Genomic DNA, 23,903 nt, shown 5'->3' on the forward strand with positions numbered 1-23,903 from the left:
CCCAGTCTGCTTTGAAATCTTTGACTAGGAGAGACCTTGCTGATGCAGTATAACTACCTTGTGTTTTGTTGCTGTGCTCAGTCTTGTCATGGTGTATGTCTTGTGACATGAAATCCCTTTAGCAGCAGAGTTTAGGTTTTCCTCACCCAGTTTTAAGCATCCTACACAGCGGTTTCTATTTCAGTTAATGACTGTGTTTCAACCTACATTGATGATCATTGGCATCTGCTTGGTATAATTGGTTAATCCTGCAAAATCTGACTTTGTGCAAGTGTACAAAGTGTGCAATGTAAGATTTGATGCTGATTTGAAGCCAAAGTGTAGTATTGATTTAATTTACATTTTTTATTCTGTTCGCTCACTTTACATTTTGAAAATTTATAAAAAAAATTGAAAATATATTTATTTTTGAAAGCATTTTTCACTCCTGCCTATAACTTTTGCACTGTACTGTATACAGTGTCTTGAAAAAGTATTCACACCCCTTGAAGGCAGGACGGCACACCTGAGAGATGAGGGCTCCTCCCTATAGGAAACACAATAAATGGACAGCTTGTTATAAGTCCCCACCCTCCCCCTTGATCCCCAGTTTGTAATAAAGTAATCCCGAACCAATTCTCAAGGAGTATCACTCCACATAGGTACTCACCACCTAGTGTTCAACTCATTTTCCCTCCTCCATAGGGTGGAAAGTAGGCCTGCCGTCCTGGAAGGTTTGTAGAAATACCTTTATGCCCTCTACACACGGTTTGAAAATCCGACGGAAATGGTCCGATCAGATTATATTGTCGGAAAATCCGATCATGTGTGGGCTCTCAGACTTTTTCCATCAGAAATTCCGACTGAAAAAATTTGGGAGCAGGATCTCAAATTTTCCGACAAAAAAATCAGATCAGACTTTTTCCGATCCTTTGTAGAGAATTACGATTGGACAAAGTGCCACGCATGCTCAGATCAAATTACGAGACCAAAGCTATTGGCTACTAGCCTCAACGTAGTACCGTCGCAACGAACGAACGTCATCACGCTCCAATGATCGGATTTTCCGACAACTTTGTCAGACTGTGTGTATACACCAGTTTAGGACAAAAAAATCCGTCTGAAAAAATCCGATGGATTTTGTTGTCAGAATGTCCGACCGTGTGTACAAGGCATTACTGGTAAGTCTAACGTAGGTTTTCTCCTATCACCTTCTAGGATGGCACACCTGAGAGGATAATCAAATAAACACAGGCCTATCTTCAGGGTGGGACCACAGCTTGTAGGACCTTCCGGCCTGAAGGCTAAGTCTTGCTGTGACACACACTTCCACATGATGGTGCTTCAGGAAGGTGTCTTGACTGGACCAAGTGCCATGGTGGGAAACTTCCTTTGGAGACTGGGGGGGAAACCCTTTCCTTGACCACCAGAAATCGCTTACTGGAGGTCTTCCTTTGCTAGTCTTGTGTCAAGGTAGTCCAAGTGCACTGCGATCTGAACCCGTAGGCCCATTTCTACTCTGTCCTGGAGAAACACCAGGATAAACGGAACAGTGGTGGCCATCGCTCTGTTTTTGCTTACTCCAGGAACAGAAATTTACCAAATTTCCGAGTAGTTTTTTTGGTACTTGGTTTTCTGCTCTGAAGTAGAGTATCTATCACCGAAGAATTCCAACCTTGGGTGTAGCACTGGACCCTGCGTGAGAAGATCTGGCCTGACCTGGAGCTTCCATGGCTCTGCCATCACCATGGATCTTATGCCGCATACACACAATCAGACTTTCCGCCAACAAAACCGTCAATTTTTTTTTTTCCGAAGGATGTTGGCTCAAACTTGTCTTGCATACACATGGTTACACAAATGTTGGCCAAAAATTCCGAACGTGAGAACGCAGTGACGTTCAAGACGTACGAAGAGCCGAGAAAAAGGAAGTTCAATAGCCAGTGCGGCTCCTGTCAACACTCACTGTGTTAATGGTGGAATCAAGCAAGTTTCTTTCCTGCAACCTGTGGCTGTAAGAAAAAAATGTGCTCCATCTATGGTCGACCTTACTCATAACATGTACATAACCTGTTTAGACATGTCAATGCTACTCCCAATTCAATGTATGTGCCATTTTACAGACAAATCTGCTGCCTCAAGAACTGTGCCCCACATCTGCCCCAAAACAAAAAATAATAGCAGGACCAGAATCCAATAAACAGTATTAGATATAACTCACCAACACTTGAGCATTGTCTCAACGCAGGTCCAATGCAATGACAAGCTGAAATCCATTGGATTCAATAGACCTAATTCACACCATTTCCCTGTGTTGTTGGGCACTGAGTGAAAATGCAACATGCTGCATTTACACGCAACAGGCAGCAATACAGTGCGTGTTGAGGCAAACAAAATAAAGTACAATACCAAAATGAATATTCAGCGCAGACCCCAAACTTAGACAGAATAAGATAAGTAGTTATAGTTGCAGTATAGTTAAGAAAAATATAGTTGCAGGCTGCACACTACAAGATCAGTACATAATACCTTGATAGGAATATAAAACAAAACTGTACAGCGCATAAACCAAATCAATAATACATGATTAAAAAGTAAATTTTACGGAGAAGTTCATAATCAACAGGATATCTGCCACTGAGGATGTGTGTCTAAAACAGCAATGTCAGAGTGAGTCCAGCCCCTCCACCAAAGACATTGGCAGCCGCTCACCTCCTTAAAGAGGCGTTCCCCTAAAAAAAAAAAAAAAAAAATCAAAAGCCAGCAGCTACAAATGCTATGCTGCAGCTGCTGATTTTTAATAATCGGACACTTACCTGTCCCAGGGTCCAGCGATGCGGAGGAACGAAGCTCCACTCCTCCCCCCCTCTGCTCAATGGCGCCGGCATTCTAACTGTTGGCACCCGGCTGTGGCTTCACAGCCGGGCACCCACTGCGCATGTGCGAGCGGCGCCGCACGCCGTGATTGGCCACGCAGTCATCTGGGACCTGTCACGTGTCCCAGATGACTGACAGGAGGGAGGGGGCAGAGCTGAGCCCTTCCTGCACCAAGGGGAAGTGATGTCAAGAGCCCAGGCACTGAAGGAGGCAGACTACGAGGGACCTCCTAGCAACAGGCATTTAGAGGCGAGTTAAAAAATATTTTTTTCTAAATATTTTAATTTTTTTTTGGAATTTTGGTGAATTTTTTTTTTTTTATGTGCAACACCACTTTAATATGACCAGATTGGTCTGAATGCGATTTCCCACAATATAAATCCTCCGATGGTTAATCAGTGGCACAGATGTACCCACCTTTTATTCGTTACCGAAAATCCACAAAGATGCATTAAACCCCTATGGGAAGAACAATCATTTCGGGTAGAGGGTCTGTTAGTGAAAATGCAGGTCTACTTATCGAGGAGCATTTAAAGCCGCATGTTGCCAGTCTGCAGTCCTATGTGAAGGACACCAATCATTGAAAATTTAGCAGTTCCTGGAGAATGCCTATTTAGTTACTATCGATGTGGAAGCTTTATACAGCTCCATTCCCCATGACCAGGGAATGGCTGCTGTTACACACATTATCTACCAGAGAGGAGATGTAGGCTGGGGATATAACAAATTTATCATGTCTCTCTTGGATTACATCCTACATTATTCACATTCAACGGCTCCCACTACCTCCAGGTGCAGGGGGTAGCGATGGGGACATGCTGTGCCCCATCATATGCCAACCTGTACCTGGGGGAGTGGGAGAACATGTTCCTAAATGACGAGGCCTTGTCGATATACAAGGACCATCTTTTAGTGTGGTTCAACCTCACTTTTACCATGTCTTCCAGTACCAGCAGTATTTGCGTTTCTTGATGTAGAAATTACTAGAAATGTGGATGGCACTCTCAGCAGCAGTCTGTACCACAAGGCTGCCTCAGGAAATACTATATTATATGCTTCCAGTTTTCATCCTGAGATCTGTTAGATCGATACCTTATAGTCAATACTTGAGAGTTAGACGGAACTGCACTAGGGATGACATATTTCTTACTGAGGTTAGTAAATTGCATGACAGACTGCTGCTGAGGGGCTATTCTCACACATTGCTTAAGAAGGCATTTAGACGTGTTACGTCACAGACGAGACAAGATTTACTATACTCTCAGACACCACCAAATCGAGAGACTCCACTCAGAACTATAACAAAATATTGTAACCAGCATGTAGAAATTAGAAAAATAGTTTCTAAGTTCTGGCATGTTCTCACAATGGACCCGAGTCTGGGTCGACTGATTCCTGAAGTACTCCTGTTCACCTTTAGGAGAGCTACCTCTATTGGTGAAAAGTGAATTTAAAGGAGACAAGGAGGTTGATCATTGTAAATACAAAGGCACTTTTATGTGCAGCTCTTGTGGCTATTGCAAATATATGGATACTAATAAGAAATCCATTTTACCAAATGGGCACATTTTCAAACTTTGAAATTTTTCAAACTGCAAAACATTTGGTGAGATTTATTTGCTTAAATGTGACTGCGGCTGCTTCTGTCGGGAAAGACGAAGCTCGAATTTTGGAAAAGAGCTTACCAACATATTTGAAGCATGCAGACCTGTAACCCTGATCTTCCCTTGGGTAGACATAACTCTCTGAACCATCGGGGTGTGTTTCCCAGGATCACATTTGTGATCCTGGATCACATCCACCCTAGTTCAAGGGGAGGGGAGTGGAACAAGGGTCTCCTCCAGCTCGAACTACACTGGATATATACGTTACGAGCCACACACCCCCCCTGGGTTAAATGATGTGGTTTGCTTCAAGCCCTTTCTAGGTATACGTGCTCCCCTGATTTTGCATATTGGAACATTATCATAGATATCCTTTTTCTTGATCACCTTTCTTCCCCTTTCCCGTTTGTATAATATTATTGCTTTTCTCCTTTTCTTCCATTATCTCTCATCGGAGATTGTCTATGTTAATTTTCATCACTTATGAGTGTCCTGGTATATACATGTTGTTCTTTGTGATGTGCTTCTGATGTAAACATTTTCACGTACAGTTCCTGACACATCCCCTCCATGACTAATTCTATGGCTGTCTTTATGTCTCTGAATATGTATTGAGAATTGGGGATCAGATTGAGTTCAGGATTGATTGCTCTATGCAACCTGACTCAGCATGATCGGACCAATTGAGCCCATTCCCCATATATATAATTTATCATTTTTGTTGATAATTTTATTCTAATTTTTTCTTCGACATAGATCTTGGGATGCATTGGCGTGCAGTGTGACATCGACTTGTCGCTCCACGGCATGTGACGTCATTGTGTGTGGCAGGGTCACGCCTGCGCCGTGGGGAGGCGCGGCTCGTCCACTGCTCAAGAGGCCCTTTCAAGTAATCAGGAAGTAAACTAGCAACATATTGCTGATTTGCATTGAGCAGATGGGCGGCGATGTATGTGGGGTATGTGTATTTAAGCCTCATATTCATTAACAGGCAGACAGGGCTTTGGATGGGAGGTTTTGGGAGAGGCTCACTATGGACCAGATTCACTAAAAGTAAGCTACTGGGGTAACACCATGATTTAACGCCTTTGATTTACTAGCGCTATGCATGTCCTAGTGCATATTTATATCTTTTTAACATATGCTTTTTTGTATATTTTTATTTTTTCCCCTCTGTTTGATGACCCATTCTTTGGCAACATTGACGTCAATCAGTTATCACCTCATTTAATCAGACCATGATACGTCGTGCGCCCTCCACCAATCTTCCCTGCCTGCAATGAATGTTACTACTTCAGATAGGAAGGTGACTCCATGTGGGGTTTAGCGATTAGGGGTGTTTGTGCTCCATTTATCCCCCTTTTTTCCAATATAGATCATACCATATTTGTTTTTTCTTCCAGATTTTCTGTGTGTTAGGCCTCAGTACACATGGTGTTTTTCAGCTGTGTCTGGGTCTCTGGATTTCAGCTGTTTTTGGTGTGACTGGGGATCATATATCCCCTTATAACACTTGGCCCTTTATCCCACCCATATCAATTTTAAATTGAAGCAACAATCATGTGGACGGGATGTTCAGGGAACTCAACGTGACAATGTCATTCCTTTGCTTTTAATTAATGTGGATGTTCTGAGGCATATACCATTGACTATGATGTAAGTTTTGAATACCCGTAATACTTTGTACGTCTACATAGCAATACCAGTTAGGGTTTAAACATTGCTGATCATTCTGCATTTGAATTTCATAAATATCACTTTTCCTGTGAAAATCCCTGATGAAGGAGACAGCATTCATCTCCGAAACGCGTTGGGTCCCGGAAGCTATATCTTTTCTTTGCATCTTTTTGTATATGTACATCCACGTTTATGTGCAACATTTCATATGAGTTCTATAATAAATATTTAATATTTTTCTAATATTGTTTGTTCATGTGGTAGTGCCTTTGAAGTCCCACCCCTAGGGGGCTCTTTTTGTTTCTTGGAATACTTGGGATGTGGCAAATTTTTTGAGTTTTCCGTATCAGAAACCTTTGTCATTTTATCAGTGGCACGGATATTGATTGCGCCGTGGAATATATGTGGATGGATAAAAATAGAACAGAAGCTAGTGCGCTCTGCTTATATGTATACTTATTTTAAAAAAGTTAAATAAACTTACAAGTAAAGCACTTGTACCAATTGCTTGTAGTGAGCGCTCTGGTTACAATCAACCAAAAAGATGGCCGCGGCCATTCTGGTCATATTAGGCAGGTGAGCGGCTGCTGTCTTAGGTGGAGGGGCTGTTCTCGCTTTACCACTTGCATGCCTGTTTTAGACACACATCCTCATAGTGGCAGGTATCCTGTTTTTATTTCTCTGTAAAATTTACTTTTTTTACATGCATTATTGATTTGGTTTTTGTGCTGCACTGTTTTGTTTTATAAAAATACAATTATTTATTTTACAAAATAATGTAATTTGGATTCTGTTTTGGGAAAAAAAAAAAATAAATCACACATGAATGCAACACATGGTGCAAATCATGGCTACATAGACTCAAGGACTTATTATCCATTGTATAGCAAGCAATCTTACTCAAAAAAAAGTTTTTTTTCTTCACCAAATACTGAGAGAAATACTGCAGCTGCCATTGCTGACCAGGAACGCCAAAGTGCAGAAAAGGAAAACCAAAGTAAAGACAAGAGGTCTTTATCTGCTGCTTCCAAGTTTCCCCCAGGAAATATTCCCTATTAGTATTTATAAGCTTATATGCCTCCCTCACCAGTCTTGTGATTCAATCCATGGTGCCAGATACTGCCGCACCTCCACTAGTAGAATCTGGTCACTGTAGAGTCCTAGGAGGTGGTCCTTGAAGTGTCCAGGTAAGTTCAGCAGGGAGTCCCATTGGCTCATGTTGTGACCCACCAAAGCACTTTCGCAAGAGGAGCGATAAAATTAGCTGGAAAGAAACATTATATAACTATAGAAATCTTAAAAAAAAAATTATATTTTCTTCTGTTGACTACAGTTTTGTAAACGAGCTGAACAAGCTAAGGACATAGGAGATACATTAGGAAGACTAACACATTTGCAAGGCTATGCTACCTTCTATCAATGTGGAAATCGAGCCAAACTCCAAAGATAATGAGATAGATATAGGAAGGGTTGGACCTTGTCATATTTTTTTGCGGCCTTTGTCCCCATTGGGAATATTTCCCTTTGTTTCCTGTCCTAGTCATAAGACAGGAAAGGAGAAGAAATCACATAATTTGGAGATAATTTTTTTTATATTATATCTCCCCTCCTTGGCGGTGACTACTATAAAATGTGACATTTCCCCTTATTTTCTGTCCCAACTATCACTGGTATAGAAAGTGATGCTGAATTTTTGCAGGGCCATATACAGCATCTGATATTCTTAAGGGGTAACTCCACTTTCATGGGTGGAAAAAAAATATCAAAAAATAAAAAAAAATTACAGTATAGCGTATATAATTGTGACATAAGTCATATTGCAATTGAATGTTATTAAGAATTACCTTTCCTTTTCAGTCTGCAGCGCTGCAATTTTCTGTAAAACGCAATGCATTATGGCTTCCTGGAAGTGTTCTGTACTCATAATGTGTACAGAACGCTCCCCAGAAACATAATTTCCTGCTTGTGTAATTCTCTCACCAATTTTCCCAGATGTCTGCACTAAGATACAAGTCAAATTTCAGGCATCCCCTGCAACAAAAATTTCATTTTTGGTAAGATACTCCCAATAGGAAACAACATGCAAAGGGATGCAGACCCTGCAACTTTCCTCATTAGAGCCCCGATTCTGCAGCTGCTGGTTGACAATTATGAAACCACTCCCATTAGGCTCTCTGAGCACAGGGGCACAGATGAACTAACAGGGATTTCTTCAGAATAACAAAAGGTAGGAATCTGCAACAAAGTTTGTTACAATCCTTGCAATGTACACTGGGAGGGGATGTTTTTTTTCTCAAAAAAAGTGGAGTTACACTTTAACCTTCCCCATTGTATTCAAAACATGGCTGTACTTTAAGTACAGTAAATTCAAATATATTCAACTTTTAAATAACGCAGTTCCTTATTTCATCTCCTATGTCATTGCCTATTAGCAAAAAGGAAACTGGATAGCTATTCAGTTAGCCCTTTTCCATTACTCAAGATGCATATGAAAGACTTTGGCCTGGATTTACTAAGGCATAGCTCTGCGGTGCAGGAAAGAAGACACATTAATGCATGTTACGCTGCATAATTACATGGGCTGCGTTGAAGTGTAAGTTCCCTTTTACAGAAAAAGCACACGATGTCATGTGCCTAATCTCGCCCATTGCCGTACAACGCTACATGCATATTTTGCAATATAAAAAATGCTCCCCCCCCCACCCCCCAAGATCTTGTGAGATTTTAGGGAGAGGTTTATATTTTTTAAAAGCACCAAAAAAAAAAAGATGAAATTTCGTACGGCAAATTTGCAAAATGAGGTACATGACATCATGCACATCTTCTTGTACGTTCACATACTGAAACATCTCACAGTTTAGGTATGTACTTTCCCTAAAGGCAGTGGCAATTTGCCTTTCCAGGACGCATGTATGCCAGGGCTATTGCACAACCATCTTCTGGGAAACCAGGAAGCTGAAAACAAAAAAGTTAAGCAAAGCAAAAAATACTAACAAAGCAATGTTAAGCCGGTCATAAATGAACCAACATTTGTCTGGTTCAGCAAGGATTGGTGGAATTTCAATCCATCTATGGCCGCTCCCGCTCGACAGATGTCAATCTTACAACTCTGACATTTTTCATTTGACCAGCTGCTGCAGCCAATTGGCTGCTTGGCTGATCAGTGTATTCTGACAGCATAAAGCAGGCCATACATGGTCGAATTTCGAACTAATTTTCTTTTCAAAATCAGAAAGTCTTTTTTTTTTGTGATCCGATGGTGCCACCATTGATTGTCGAAATTCAGCCGACCAAGCCTTCCATATCACCTCATGTTGCTACAGAAAATCATTTTTGTGGCCGGGAATCTTCTTTTCTCTCCGTTAATTTTCTTTTCTTGCACATGCGCATTTTTTTTTTCTTTTTACATTTCTCGCACGATTCTCCCATCATTGATTAGAAAATTGTTTTTCAAAAAAAAATTCAAACATGTCCGATTCCCCAAATTTGATTGCCGCATGAAAATCGGCCGTTGTTGCAGCCCACTAATGGTGCGAAATTCATACGGAAATTCTTATGGCGCGTACACACGACCGGACTTTTTGAGGGACTAGGTCCGACGGTCTTTCCGATGGTCTTTCGGCGGAGTTCCGACGGACTTTCCAAATGAACGGACTTGGCCACACACAATCACACCAAAGTCCGACGGATTCGAACGTGATGACGTACGACCGGACTAGAATAAGGAAGTTCATAGCCAGTAGCCAATAGCTGCCCTAGCGTTGGTTTTTGTCCGAAAGGATTTCTCGGTCCGGCGGAAAAATTTAAAACATGTTCTATTTCTAAAGTCCGCCGGATTTTTGGCAAGCAAAGGTCCGATGGAGCCCACACACGATCGAATTGTCTGACGGACTCGTTCCGTCGGACCTTTGCTGTCAAAAAGTCCGGTCGTGTGTACGCGGCATTAGATATGTTTTTCAAAAGAAAATTTGTTAGAAATTCGAACCCTGTATGGCCGGCATTAGAGTCCCCACTGTCAGAATACAACAGCACAGCAGGGAGGATTCCAATATCCATCTTGATTGTATGGATGCAGGAATCCATTAGTTTTTTTTTTTTTTCAGCCCATTGAATCATCTATGACCAGCTTTGGGCAATTTCACACTAGCATGCAGAGATGTGTGCTGATGTAAATGTTAGGGAAGGGGGGTCCACTTTATGGATACCATCTGCATAAAGTTTGTGTGCCCTCCAGATTTTGTGCATGCATCCCATCCCACAATCCAAAAACATTATAATAGGTTGAGTGGCTTCTATCAAAATTAAATTATGGCTTATATGTACATGCACTGCTCTTTCCGAGCAAACAGAAGTGAGGCAGGAAAAGTGGAAGTTCTGGAGCTGGAGCAGATTTTTTCCATCAGATTTACCAAAACCATATAATATGAGGTCAATCCTTAGGAGTTTCAATTTGTATGCAATCAGGCCCTTGCACTACATGTTTTTGGTAAATCTAAAGACAAAAATCAGCAGAAAATCTGATAGTGTGTATGGGGCTTAAGAAACAATTTGATGAAACATAAATATTATTAAAGTGGTTGTATAGTCTTAATTTGAACTTTTACCTACAGGTAAGCCTATAATAAGGCTTACCTGTAGGTAAAAAAAAATATCTCCTAAACCTGTATGGTTTAGGAGATATTCCCCTGGCAATGCACCGCTGACTGCAGCGGCGCATGCGCACAGGGGAACCTTGGCTGGAAGCCCAGCAGAAATCTCCCATGCGCATGAGCGGGAGTGACAATATCGCTTCTCCGGCCACAGCGGCGGAGCCACGATACCCGGAAGAACACTCCGAGGGAACATGTCAGCTCCCTCGGCGTGTATCGGGTGAGATGTCGGGGCCTCGTTCTAAGGTAAGTATTTCATAATGAGCTAGTATGAGGTGCATACTAGCTCATTATGCCATTTGCCTTGCAGGTGTGAATAAAAAACATGTCAGCTGGTTTACTACCGCTTTAAGTAGTGGATGTGTACGGATTAATTTTGGAGAATAACGATATCATTTAGTGTCACTTTAGAGTTGAAAAAACAAAACATATTGCAGTTTACCCAACCTTAGACGAGATGGCTGCATTTGTTTTCTTTTTCTCAGGCTTCCTTTTGCTTTATATTCACCCAGTAACTATGAATAACACACGTTCTGTCCCCATGTGGCTACAGTCACTTCTCCACTGTATCCATGGAAGAAACCATAGTTTACAACTAGGCCGGAATACAAACACGTCTGCCTTTTGTCGACTCCTTCATTGGGGCTGAAGAAATATTTCTTTACCAGTGTATGTCCAGGCAAAACTTTTTTTTTAGTACAGAAAAGTGAGGCAGGGTTAGAACCCCCATCAGGTCATTACTGCCATCTGGGAATTTCATTAAAGCCCAACTCTAGGCACAAGAAAAAAAGAAACTTACAGTAGCCCCCCCCCCCCCCCCCCCCCGACACATACACACTACAAGGTTATCTTCTCCACAAGTCTAGGCGTACACGGATAAGGAGCAATGCTTACCTTACTCCTCGCAATAGTAGGCTTCCTACCATCTGTGTGACCGCTCCCACAAGCGCCAGGAAGAGTAGAGCACCAGAGCAAGGAATAATCTACCCAATGCAGACTCTTCCTATACCCCTTAAGCTACATTCATGAGGCCGAAGAACAGATATTCTTGCCGGTCATTTAAATGCAGCCTGCACACAGTTGGGGGGATTTACTAAAACTGGAGAGTGCAAAATCTGGTGCAGCTCGGCATAGAAACCAATCAGCTTCCAGGTTTTATTGTCAAAGCTTAAGACCCCTTTCACACTGAAGCGTTTTCAGGTTCTACAGTGCTAAAAATAGCGACTGCAAACCCAGTGTGAAAGCCCGAGTGCTTTCACATTGGGGCACTATGCTGGCAGGGCATCACAAAAAGCCCTGCCAGCAGCTTCTTTGCAGCGGTGTAGGACCGACGAATACACCAATCCTGCCTATTGAAAACAATGGGGCAGCGCCATGATACCGCAGACAAAGCGACACTGCAGCTGCGTTTTGTGGGTAGATTTTAGAGGTCGACCGATATGGGTTTTTCTCTGGCCGATGCCGATGCCGATATTTAGAAATCATGGCGGCCGATAGCCGATATATGATGCCGATTTTTTTGGGCCGATATGTTAGGCCGATTTTATTTTATTTATTTATTTTTAATCCCCCTTGATCTAACACACCTTTCCCACTGGGGCGTTTTTTAAGGTGCTTTTGGGCTAAAAATAGCGCCTGTAAAGTGCCTGCAAAATGGCTCCCCTGCAGTCTGTGTGAAAGACAGAGTGCTTTCACACTGAGGCGATGCGCTGGCAGGATCTTAAAAAAAAAGTCCTGCAAGCAGCACGTTTGGAGTGGTGTATACCGCTCCTCCACCACTCCTGCCCATTGATATGAATGGGCACCACTGCCGAAGCACATGCAATGCGATTTGGCAGCGGTGCTTCATGGGCGCATTTAACCTCTTCCTTGGCCGCTAGCTGGGTTATATGTGCCCCACTAGCAGCCAAATAGCACCGCTAAAATGATGGTAAAGAGCCGCTAAAACTTGCGTTTTACCATCAACGTCTGCCCGCTCCAGTGTGAAAGCAGCCTTCATAAGTGATACAGAAAATTTCTTACACTTAAAGTGGAGGTCCACCCTAAAATGGACCTTCCGCTCATCGGATTCCTCCCCCCCTCCGGCGCCACAATTGGCACCTTTCAGGGGGGAGGGGGGTGCAGTTACCTGGATAATCCAGGTAACTGCACCCACTTCCGGGCTAGCTCTCTGCGGAAAGGGGCGTACATTACGCCCCTTTCCGCAAGTGCCCGCCCCCTTCCGCAAGTGCCCCGCTGCCTGCTGGGAAACACACAGATCCCAGAGGCAGCGGGGACCGTCCTCATTGCGCAGCGCGGCTCGCGCATGCGCAGTAGGGAACCGGGAAATGAAGCCGAAAGGCTCCACTTCCTGATTCCCATACCCAAGATGGCGGCGGCAGCACTCGAGTGTCGATCTAGAGATCGGCTTCGGGTGCCGACATCGCGGGCGCGCTGGACAGGTAAGTGTCACTATTTTAAAAGTCAGCAGCTGCAGTATTTGTAGCTGCTGGCTTTAAAAAAAAAAAAAAAAAAAAACGCGGAGTCCCGGCGGACTCCCGCTTTAAACATTTATTAAACAAAACAAACCTCCAATCAGTTTACTTGTATGTATGATCTAGATTAAAAAACAAAACAAAAAAAAAAAACTATATATTAAATAAAAACGGGTAGTCAAAACTTTTGGACAAAAAAAAAAAAAAAATGGGCTAACTTTACTGTTTTTTTATTTTATTTTTATTTTTTAAATGGTGTATTTTTTTCCCAAAAAAATGCATTTGAAAGACCTCTGTGCAAATGCCGTGTGACATAAAATATTGCAACAACCGCTATTTTATTCCCTAGGATCTCTGCTAAAAAAATATATATAATTTTTGGGGGGTCTAAGTGATTTTCTGGCAGAAAATACAGGATTTTTACTTGTAAGCAACAAGTGTCAGAAAAGATTTAGTCTTTAAATGGTTAAACTGAGAACTTCTACACAGAGATGATTTCATTCATTCAAAGTGTAAACATTGTATCTTTCTGTTCTTTTCTTGGCAGTCTGCCCAGAGAGGAGGAAAGTGTTGCTATGACGACTCAGCAACTCACACTGACTTCTTACAGAAATCATTTCAAAGTCCCGCTGTAGAATCGGCTTTTTATCAGCACAATCGGCCGATGCCGATTATTTAAAAAACGGCAAATATCGGCCGATATATCGGCCGGCCGATATATCGGTCGACCTCTAGTAGATTTAACCCCTTTATAGCCACTAGCGGGGGGTTAAAACCGACCCGTTAGCGGCCGAATAGTGCCGCTAAAATGGCGCTAAAGATAGCGCCGGTTTACCACTGATGCCCGGGTTGGCTCAGTGTGAAAGGGGTCTTACTGAACAAGCAGCTGAAGGTAGAAGCTGATTGGTTACTATGCACAGCTGCACTAGTTTTTAAGTGATCCGGTTTTAGTAAATCTCCATCACTGTGTATAATAAAGGGAGGCTGTCAAATTTGTACCCTGAACAAATCAATGGCCGATGCTGCTGATGTTCTCATGTAACCGCAAAGGCAAATAAATTCTCTGACTGACCCTGGACACAGCCAGTGTGCATACAGGGAAGGCGTTTCGCCATCTCTGAACACAGAAAACTATCCACAGATATGTGCCTGTGTGAATGTAGCCTTAGGCCCAGTTCACGCTGGTGTGACATGGGATCCTACTTGTGAGAGCATAAGTCGCATGACATGTCAAATTACATGTTTCCCTATGAGAGCCGTCCTAACTGTTCCAACATAAGTTGCTCTGACTTTAGAAAAGGTTCCTGCGCTACTTTGGTCCGACTTTGACACAACTTCAATGTTATAGAGTGTTAAAAGTCACATTAAATTGGACTGAAGTTGCAGGGCAAAGTCGTATCGGAAGTCGCACGACTTTCATGTCGAAGCAGTGTGAACCTGGGCTTAGATGGAATGAGCACTGAAGCCTGTCATTGATTCTTACAAGCTCCATGTCTGCGACTGATCAAAAACATCTAGCTGTACCTAATGCAGAAATACACTGATCTGGGTGGTGGTGAATGTCCTGAGTTGGCTTTGTGTACGAGCCCTAATATGTAGACCAGGCTGTCCAGAAAAATGCAAGTAGCGGGAAGTTGGGACAAGTTATAACTCTGCCAAGAGGACTGAGGCAGTTGTTTTACCAGTTACTTCAAATCTAGGCCCTGCAAGGCCCATTGACCTACTCCTATGCCACACAGTGTGTGTTGTGGGAAAGAAGAGTCACGTTCTCTCTCTGATATAAACACTTCCTGTATTCTGACTTTACAGAACGGAAAACACCCTGTGCTACAAATCACAAAGTATTATCAGTAAATAAGGGCTCCATTATTTGTTGAACACTAAACTCATTTAATACACCCACTTGACTCCTCACAAATAAATCTAAAGCCAAATTGTTTTATTTGTATTGTTGTGGATGGCGCTATCAGGCCTCATTTACACAGGTGGCAAGGGGGGCAGTAAGACCAGTCATTTGAGTCAAGGTTTTACCGCCCACCTAAAAAAAAAAAACAACAATCAGAGAGGTCTGTACACATGCTGCATCTGCTATGCTAATCTTTGCAGCTGCCACAAATCTACCACGGTTTGTCAGGTTTCATCACCTGATAAAGTGTTACTAAACCCACAACAAAAAAATCACTTTATATGCAGTCAAGCATGCTTCTTATACTCACTGTGGGACCTAAGGGGTTAATCCTCTGCATTGTGTAAAACAGCTGCCTGATCCTGTCTTCTCTTACCCTCCCCTTCTTCCACAGTCCCCAATCTACCTGGTGATTGAACATGACCTTGGGGGCAAGCTGCACATGCTCAGTTTGGTGTGTATTGCTAAAGGTTTTATTTTTTTGGGAGTGCATGCACTGTCCAGACAGAGGGTCGGAGGTCCTGTAGCTTCACAGGACAGTCAGAGGAGAATGAACACCCCTCCTACAAGCTTTAATGAGACACTGATAGAAGTTACAAGACTGCTAGTGCTGATGAGAAAAGGTTTTAGTAGTTTATATTTACTAAAATAATTGCATTTCCATGTTCTGTGTACTGAGAGATACCAGATATAGTGAATGCAGGGATTAGTAACACAAGCATAAGCCAATCGCTTGGCTCGCAGTTGCGGCATAGTAATTCCATTTAAAATCCCTGCTGAGAAAAAATAAGGCCAAACAAAAAAAAAAAAAAGACTAAAGTTACTTAGTAACGCAACATTCTTTTTCCTCCCCTGTCCTCTTGCACAAATGTAAAAAACAATTATAAATTTGTATCCTGCTTTCCAGGACCCCTGCCTCCTGGGGTTGCTATGTCACACCTATCCCAGGAAACAATGTGTTACCAAAGGCGCATGCATGAAGTAAGATGCAGCACATATACGGAACAGATGTACAGTGCCTTAAAGAAGTATTCTTTTCCTTGAAATATTCCACATTTTGTCATGTTATAACCAAAAACGTAATTGTATTTTATTGGGATTTTATGTGATAGACCAACACAAAATGGCACATAATTGTGAAGTGGAAGGACAATGCTAAATGTTTTATTTTTTACAAATAAATATCTGAAAAGTGTGATGAGCATTTGTATTCAGCCCCCTTACCCTGATACCCCTAACTAACATCCAGTGGAACCAACTGCCTTCAGAAGTCACCTAATTAGTAAATAGAATCCACCTGTGTAACCTCGGTATAAATACTGCTGTTCTGTGAATCCCTCAGAGATTTGTTAGATAACCTTAGTGAACAAACAGCATCACGAAGGCCAAATAACACACCAGACAGGTCAGGGATACAGTTGTAGAGATGTTTAAAGCAGGGTTAGGTTAAAAAGAAAAAATCTAGCTTTGAACATCTCATGGAGCACTGTTCAATCCATCATCTGAAAATGGAAAGAGTATGGCACAACTGCAAACCTACCAAGACATGGCTGTCCACCTAAACTGACGGGCTGGGCAAGGAGAGCATTAATCAAACAAAGCAGCCAAGAGGCCCATGGTAACTCTGGAGGAGCTGCAGAGATCCACAACTCACGTGGGAGAATCTGTCCACAGGAGAACTATTAGTCGTGCACTCCACAAATCTGGCCTTTATGGAAGAGTGGCAAAAAGAAAGCCATAAGAAGTCCTATTTGCAGTTTGCAAGAAGCTAAGTGAGGCACACAGCAAACATGTGGAAAAAGGTGCTCTGGTCAGATGAGACCAAAATTTTACTTTTTGGCATAAAAGCAAAACGTTATGTGTGGCGGAAAACGAACACTGCACATCACCCTGAACACACCATCCCCACTGTGAAACATGGTGGTAGCAGCATCATGTTGTGTGGATGCTTTTCTTCAGCAGGGACAGGGAAGCTGGTCAAAGTTGATGGAATGATGGATCGAGCCAAATACAGGGCAATCTTAGAAGAAAACCCTTTTGAGTCTGCAAAAGGCTTCAGACTGGGGCAGAGGTTCACCTTCCAGCAGGACAAAGACCCTAAACATAAAGCCAGATCTGCAATGGAATGGTTTAGATCAAAGCATATTCATGTGTTAGAATGGCCCAGTCAAAGTCCAGACCTAAATCCTATTGAGAATCTGTGGCAAGACTTGAAAATTGCTGTTTACAGACGCTCTCCATCCAATCTGACAGAGCTTGAGCTATTTTGCAAAGAAGAATGGGCAAAAATGTCACTCTAGATGTGCAAATGTAGAGATATCCCCAAAAAGACAACTTTCAGCTGTAATTGCAGTGAAAGGTGGGTCTAAAAAGTATTGACTCGGGGGGGCTGAATAAAAATGCACATCACACTTTTCAGATATTTATTTGTAAAAAATAAAACATTTAGCATTTTCCTTCCACTTCGTGTTGGTCTATCACATAAAATCCCAATAAAATACATTTACGTTTTTGGGTGCAACATGACAAATAGTGGAAAATTTCAAGGGGTATGAATACTTTAAGGCACTGTTATGTTTGAGGAACATCTACACATTTACGGTCGATTTCTGAACGTGCTCACAAATACTGCTGCAGACGGCTATAGTTCCCCCAGAAATGAGGGGCATTTGCACACACAAGTCGAAATCCGCTGCCCGTCTCTGTCAGGTCCCAAATACCTGGCAGAGACCGCTGGTGTATCTGCACATGCACCAGATTTTGAAAGGAGGCAAAGTCAGATTTATTCAGCGGTTAAAGCAGAACTAAAATTCTGCTGTCATAAACTGTGAGCAGGCATATGACAGCCTGACTTGTATGGTTTAGGAGATATTCCCCTTGCAATGAGCCGCTGACTGCAGCGGCGCATGCCCACGGGGGATTCTTGGCTAAAAGCCCAGCAGACACCAGACCTTGCCGGAAAGAAGCCTCCTGTGTGCATGCGTGGGAGTGACGACATAGTAGCTCCAGCCACTCACAGCACTGGAGCCGCGATACCTGGAAGACACGCCGAGGCAACATGTCAGCTACCTCGGCGTGGACCAGGTGAGATACCGACGCCTCATTCTAAAGTAAGTATTTCATAATGAGCTAGTATGTGGTGCATACTAGCTCATTATGCCTTTTGCCTTACAGGGGTATAAAAAAAAAAGTGTCCGCGGGTATACAACTGCTTTAACCTATAGCAACCAATCAGTGAGCACTAATAATGTGCACTAACCTCTAGCAACCAATTGCAAGCAGAAATTATGTGTTGTAACCTGCTGCTGTAAACTTATTTTGAGTCTATCTGCTATTTTTTTGTATGTCTCAGAATTTTGGGGGGGGGGGGGGCAAGAAAATGTTTGCTCAGGGCCCAATCAAAATTAAAGACGGTCCTGCTGACAAGGGGTGCCCCCCCCCCCCCAGCCAGAACACTCTGATCAGCGCTCTTTGCCATTGACTGAGAGCACTGATCTGGAGTCGGTCGGTTGCTGGTTTTTCAGCATGCACATCTGACATAAGCTGGCCAAACAGCCAACTTCTGTCGGACAGACTGACATACACAAGTGCCTAATGTTGGCCGTTTTTTTTTTTTTTTTTAACCGGACGATGTCTTCTGACATATAGCCCATGTGTACGAGGCTTAAGGCTGGCCATACACTGTTCAAATCTCGGACAGATAAGCAGGAACCAGCTGAGATTTGAACCATTAATGGGCAGGCTGAATGTACCAAGTTGATCAATCCACCAGCCTGGCGGATTCTCTTGAGATTATCGCTAGTGGCTGCTATAACTGCTAGCAATAATCACTGTCTTCTCCTGGCGGGGATAGCTTCCCCCGCCCACCGGGAGCAGACAATTGCTCGACAGGAGAGATTCCCCTGTCAGTACTGTGTTGACGGGGAAGCGTGCAAAGTTATTTTCTGCAACCAAATTTGCATTGTATATTGCCGGCCTAAGGCAAGCCACAGATAATAGATTTTCTTTCCTTCAACCACGGGTGAAAGGAAAGAAAATCTCTGGATTCCCCCGATCAACAGAGTAGTGTTGAAGGAGAAATGCCTCCCGCTGCACTATTGTATGCTGCCAACCTCGGGAGGGGGTGCAGGGAGCCTTCCAGGCTAACAGAGTACAAGGATTACTGCTGGGCGGCTTTACCCCTTTTTGGAACACATTGTCAAGTGTTAAAGGGTTTGTCTCATCCCTGTAACTGATACCACTGCAAGAGAGCGTGATCTTTTTTTTAAAAAAAACAACAGACTTACTGGCTGGATCACCAGGTAAAAACAGAAGAAAGCCTAAAAAAGAAAACTAATGCAGACATCACATCTAAGAATTGGTAAGCAGCACTATAATAAAATGTTTGCTTTTAGGTTTAAGGTGCTTCAATGTATTCTATATAGCTGCGTTTATCAGCTTTTTTTCTTCTCTGTGATAATATAAAATAGAACTATTCAGACATGTAAAGTAAACAAAACACCAGCCAACCTGATGATCCAGTATTACAACATTGTCACTCAGCTAGCAGGCCTCTGATGACCCCAACAATTCAGTGACTGCTCTCTTCTACATATATGTATACAGCAGTTTACTATTACAGAAGCCAGCATGACTTGTATACAGTGACGTGAAGCCATCAGAGCAATCACACAACCCTATAGGAAGACTCTGTACAGAGCAGCATGCTTCCCCCCAGGCCACCCAGCTCTAACCTCCGCACACTTTATAGAATGGTATTTATTTACCAAAAATCTCGTCCAGGTCACCTCTCTGCACAAGCAGCCGCACAGCTCCGTGTCCCCGGCCCAGTGCACCCTGGCTCCACACTCATTGGCTGCAGCCAACGTCAATCATACTGCAACAGCCACCTAGGAGGCTCGATGGGCGGGAACCCGAAGCAAGGAGGAGACTAACACCGCCCATCATGAGCAGCTGAGCGGGGATGGCGACACATGATTGGACACGCTGAAGCCGACTGGCAGCAGCAGGCGGGATCTGAAACTTCCACAAGCCTATTTCCCCGGTATGACATCACGAAGTAGGCGGCCTATGTTTTTGTGGGTGGGATGAGCGGAATGATAAGAAAGCGTTGCTGGCGAACCTACAGACCTCTTCTGGTGCTGATATAGTGCTGCACATATCAATGTATTTTTAAAAACTGCTGTTTCATTTACCGGAGTGGTAAAGTAGACCTATGGACTTTTTTCTTTTAACCACTTGAAGCCTTTCCTGACAGTTTTTGTTTACAAGTTACAATCAGTATTTTTTTGCTAGAAAATGACTTATCCCTTTCATGTCTAAGCCTATTTCTAACATTTGTTGCTTACAGGTTAAAATCAGTATTTTTTTGCTATAAAATTTCTTAAAACCCCCAAACATTATATATATTATTTTAGCAGAGATCCTAGAAAATAAAATGGCGATCGTTCCCAATTTTTTTTCTTTATGTCACACGGTATTTGCGCAGTCTTTAAAATGCAAATTTTTTGGGGGAAAAAAAGCCACTTTCATTAATTAAAACAAAACACTAAAGCTAGCCCATTTTTTTTTTTTTTTAGGTAATGTGAAAGATGATGTTACACTGAGCAAATGGATACCTAACATATCATGCTTTGAAATTGCGCACGCTCGTGAAATGGCGACAAAATCATCATAGGCAACGCTTTAAAGTGGTTGTAAACCCTTACAAACCACTTTGACCTACAGGTAAGCCTAGATTAAGGCTTACCTGTAGGTCCAAGAAATATCTCCTAAACCTATATGGTTTAGGAGATATTTGCCCGTAGACAGCGGCGCGCAGGCGCACTGAGCGCGGCATTCTCAACGACGGAGCTGCCGCGCGTGTCGGCTCCCGTGCGCATGCGCGGGAGTGGCGGCTTCGCCGAATGACAGCGGCGGAGCTGCGAGACCCCACCAAGAAGATGGATGCGGTGGACTACAGGGGACTGCGGCGACTTCGCTGGCTCCTGTGTCAGGTAAGTGACACATAATGGGCTACTATGCGATGCATAGTAGTCCATTATGCTTTGCCTTTGCAGGGAATGAAAGAGGAAGTAAACTCATCAGGGTTTACTTCCTCTTTAAAATAGGGTTACGAGCTTAGAGTTACAGAGGAGATCTTTTTCTAGAATTATTGCTCTCACTCTCACGATTGCGGCAATACCTCACATGTGTGATTTGAACACCATTTACATTTGTGGGCGTGACTTACGTGTGCGTTTTCTTTGCTGTCCTTTAAAAAAATAAAATAAAATCTGATCACTTATTGCTGTCACAAGGGATGTAATCATCCCTAGTGACAGGTATTCTTTATGGAGGAAATAAAAGTGCAGCGCCTAGCCTCTAAATATGACTGTGACTTAATAGAAAAAATATATATAAATAAATAATGTGAAAAACCTAAATAATATGAAAATCATTAGTGAAAAATACTTTCAAAATTCAAATGTCCAATAAAGTCAAAAGACATTTATCTGTAACTCAAATGTCCAATAGGGTGAAAAACAAACTAAAAAATCAAATAATCATAAAAAATGATGTGACACAGTATAAAGTCCCATGTGAAATGTAAAACAAAAAATGATTAATCTTGTTTGTTCAAAACAACGATAATAATGCTTGACCACATGGACCCTTCACCTCTGTAAACCAATAGTGAATGGAGGCTTACCAGATCACCAGTGACCCCCTGTTAAGGGAGGTCGGTTTGCGCAGATACGATCACATAGACGTTTCGATACAGGAAGCCGGAAACCGACCCAATCCTTCGATACAGGAAGCCGGAAAACGACCCAATCCTTCGGATATCACGTAATCTCCAAATCCGCTCGGATCCTCTCATAGGCCTGTTCTGCCTTTACTCAGCCACCTCTTCTCTTTTATGCCGATTTCCCTTGATTACATGAACTGGTGCAGCTCCATAAAAGAGAAGAGGTGGCTGAGTAAAGGCAAAACAGGCCTATGAGAGGATCCGAGCGGATTTGGAGATTACGTGATATCCGAAGGATTGGGTCGGTTTCCGGCTTCCTGTATCGAAGGATTGGGTCGATTTCCGGCTTCCTGTATCGAAACGTCTATGTGATCGTATCTGCGCAAACCGACCTCCTTTAACAGGGGGTCACTGGTGATCTGGTAAGCCTCCATTCACTATTGGTTTACAGAGGTGAAGGGTCCACGTGGTCAAGCATTATTATCGTTGTTTTGAACAAACAAGATTAATCATTTTTTGTTTTACATTTCACATGGGACTTTATACTGTGTCACATCATTTTTTATGATTATTAGATTTTTTAGTTTGTTTTTCACCCTATTGGACATTTGAGTTACAGATAAATGTCTTTTGACTTTATTGGACATTTGAATTTTGAAAGTATTTTTCACGAATGATTTTCATATTATTTAGGTTTTTCACATTATTTATTTATATATATTTTTTCTATTAAGTCACAGTCATATTTAGAGGCTAAGCGCTGCACTTTTATTTCTTCTGTTTTCGGTGTGCCCAGTATCCTGGTTATAGTGTTCAGCTGCTGATTTAATTTTATTTTACTAAGCGCAGATTTTTTATTATTTTCTCATTCTTTATGGAGGGATCAGGGGTTTAAAGGAGTATATGGGGGTCTCGGACGCTATATAAAAACCTGACGGGAAACCTAAATAACTAACTGGCTATCCAGCATCACCGGTGACACTTATATGGTGATTGCTGGTGAAAGGGTTAAGTCTAGGGGCAATCAGGGGGTTAAAACCTTTATTAGGTTGTATAGGGGGTACCTAACGCTATAAAAACCTGGCAGTGAACCTAAAAAAATAACTAGCTACCTAGCGGCACCAGTGACACTAATGCAGCGATCAGAAAAACAATTGCTTAGTGACACTGGCAAAAGGGAGTGAAAGGGTTAACTCTAGGGGCAATCAGGGGGTTAAACCTTTATTGGGGGGGTAGGGGGCTACCCTGGACCTAACACTAAATGCCCTGACACTTTTTACTGTCACAACTGACACTAAATGCAGTGATCAGTAAATAAATGATCACTGCAATCAGTGACACTGTGACTGGGAGGGGGGCGATCGGGAGGTAATTTGTGTGCCTATGTGTACCTACGTGTCAGTGTAGTGTTGGTGTACACTTACTATGTGTTCTCCTCGCAGTCCGGTCAAAAAGACCGCCCCGAGGAGAATGACATCACTTCCTCCCTGCCTGTGTTTACACTACACAGGCAGGGGAAGCTTCTCATTCGCCAGGAGCGATCGAGAGGGGATGGCCAGAAACCAACGGCCATCCCCTCATCCCGGATCGCTCCTGAAGCGAAACAGACCGCCGCAGCCAGCGGATCGGACCCCCCACCCGCTGGAAGGCAAGCACGTACATGTACGTGCTTGTGCCTGTCGGTGCCATTGTGCCGACGTACATTGACATGCAGCGGTCCTTAAGTGGTTAAATATGAGATCTGGGGTCAAAAAGACCTCAGATCTCATATTTACACTAAAATGCAATAAAAAAATAAATTAATAAATTTTCCTTTAAGAGCTCTGGGCAGAAGTGACATTTGATGTCACTTCTACCCTCCCACGCCATGGAGCCAAGCGGGGGCCATCTTCCCCTCAGTAAACAGCCAGGCATCCACGGGACAGGACGCGATCGTCTCCACCTCTACCGGCGGGGCCAGTAAGCAGCTTAGACGACTGAAGCACGGCGGGATCATATCTCCCGCCC

General features: G+C 42.8%; 1 protein-coding gene across 4 annotated transcripts in view; it reads right to left on the reverse strand.

The window, feature by feature from the left end:
- Positions 1-20,053, reverse strand: part of STAT2 (signal transducer and activator of transcription 2) — a 217,769-nt gene extending 197,716 nt beyond the window's left edge. For 2 of the 4 annotated variants that reach the window (XR_013274624.1, XM_077483450.1), the window contains exons 1-2: positions 19,933-20,053; positions 7,225-7,401 (exon numbers count right to left, since the gene is read on the reverse strand). Coding sequence is in view for 1 of the 4 variants with exons in the window: in XM_077483450.1 (XP_077339576.1) it covers positions 7,225-7,355 (131 nt within the window). In the remaining 3 variants the exon portion in view is untranslated. Of the gene's footprint in view, positions 1-7,224; positions 7,402-19,932 lie in introns of those variants that run through there. The other 2 variants (XM_077483451.1, XM_077483452.1) reach the window with 2 other exon arrangements.
- Between the last annotated feature and the right edge of the window lie 3,850 nt (positions 20,054-23,903).

This window comes from Lithobates pipiens, unplaced genomic scaffold (genome assembly GCF_037356315.1).
Source record: "Lithobates pipiens isolate NorthernLeopardFrog02 unplaced genomic scaffold, aLitPip1_a1.2 Scaffold_16, whole genome shotgun sequence".
Taxonomy (NCBI): domain Eukaryota; kingdom Metazoa; phylum Chordata; class Amphibia; order Anura; family Ranidae; genus Lithobates; species Lithobates pipiens.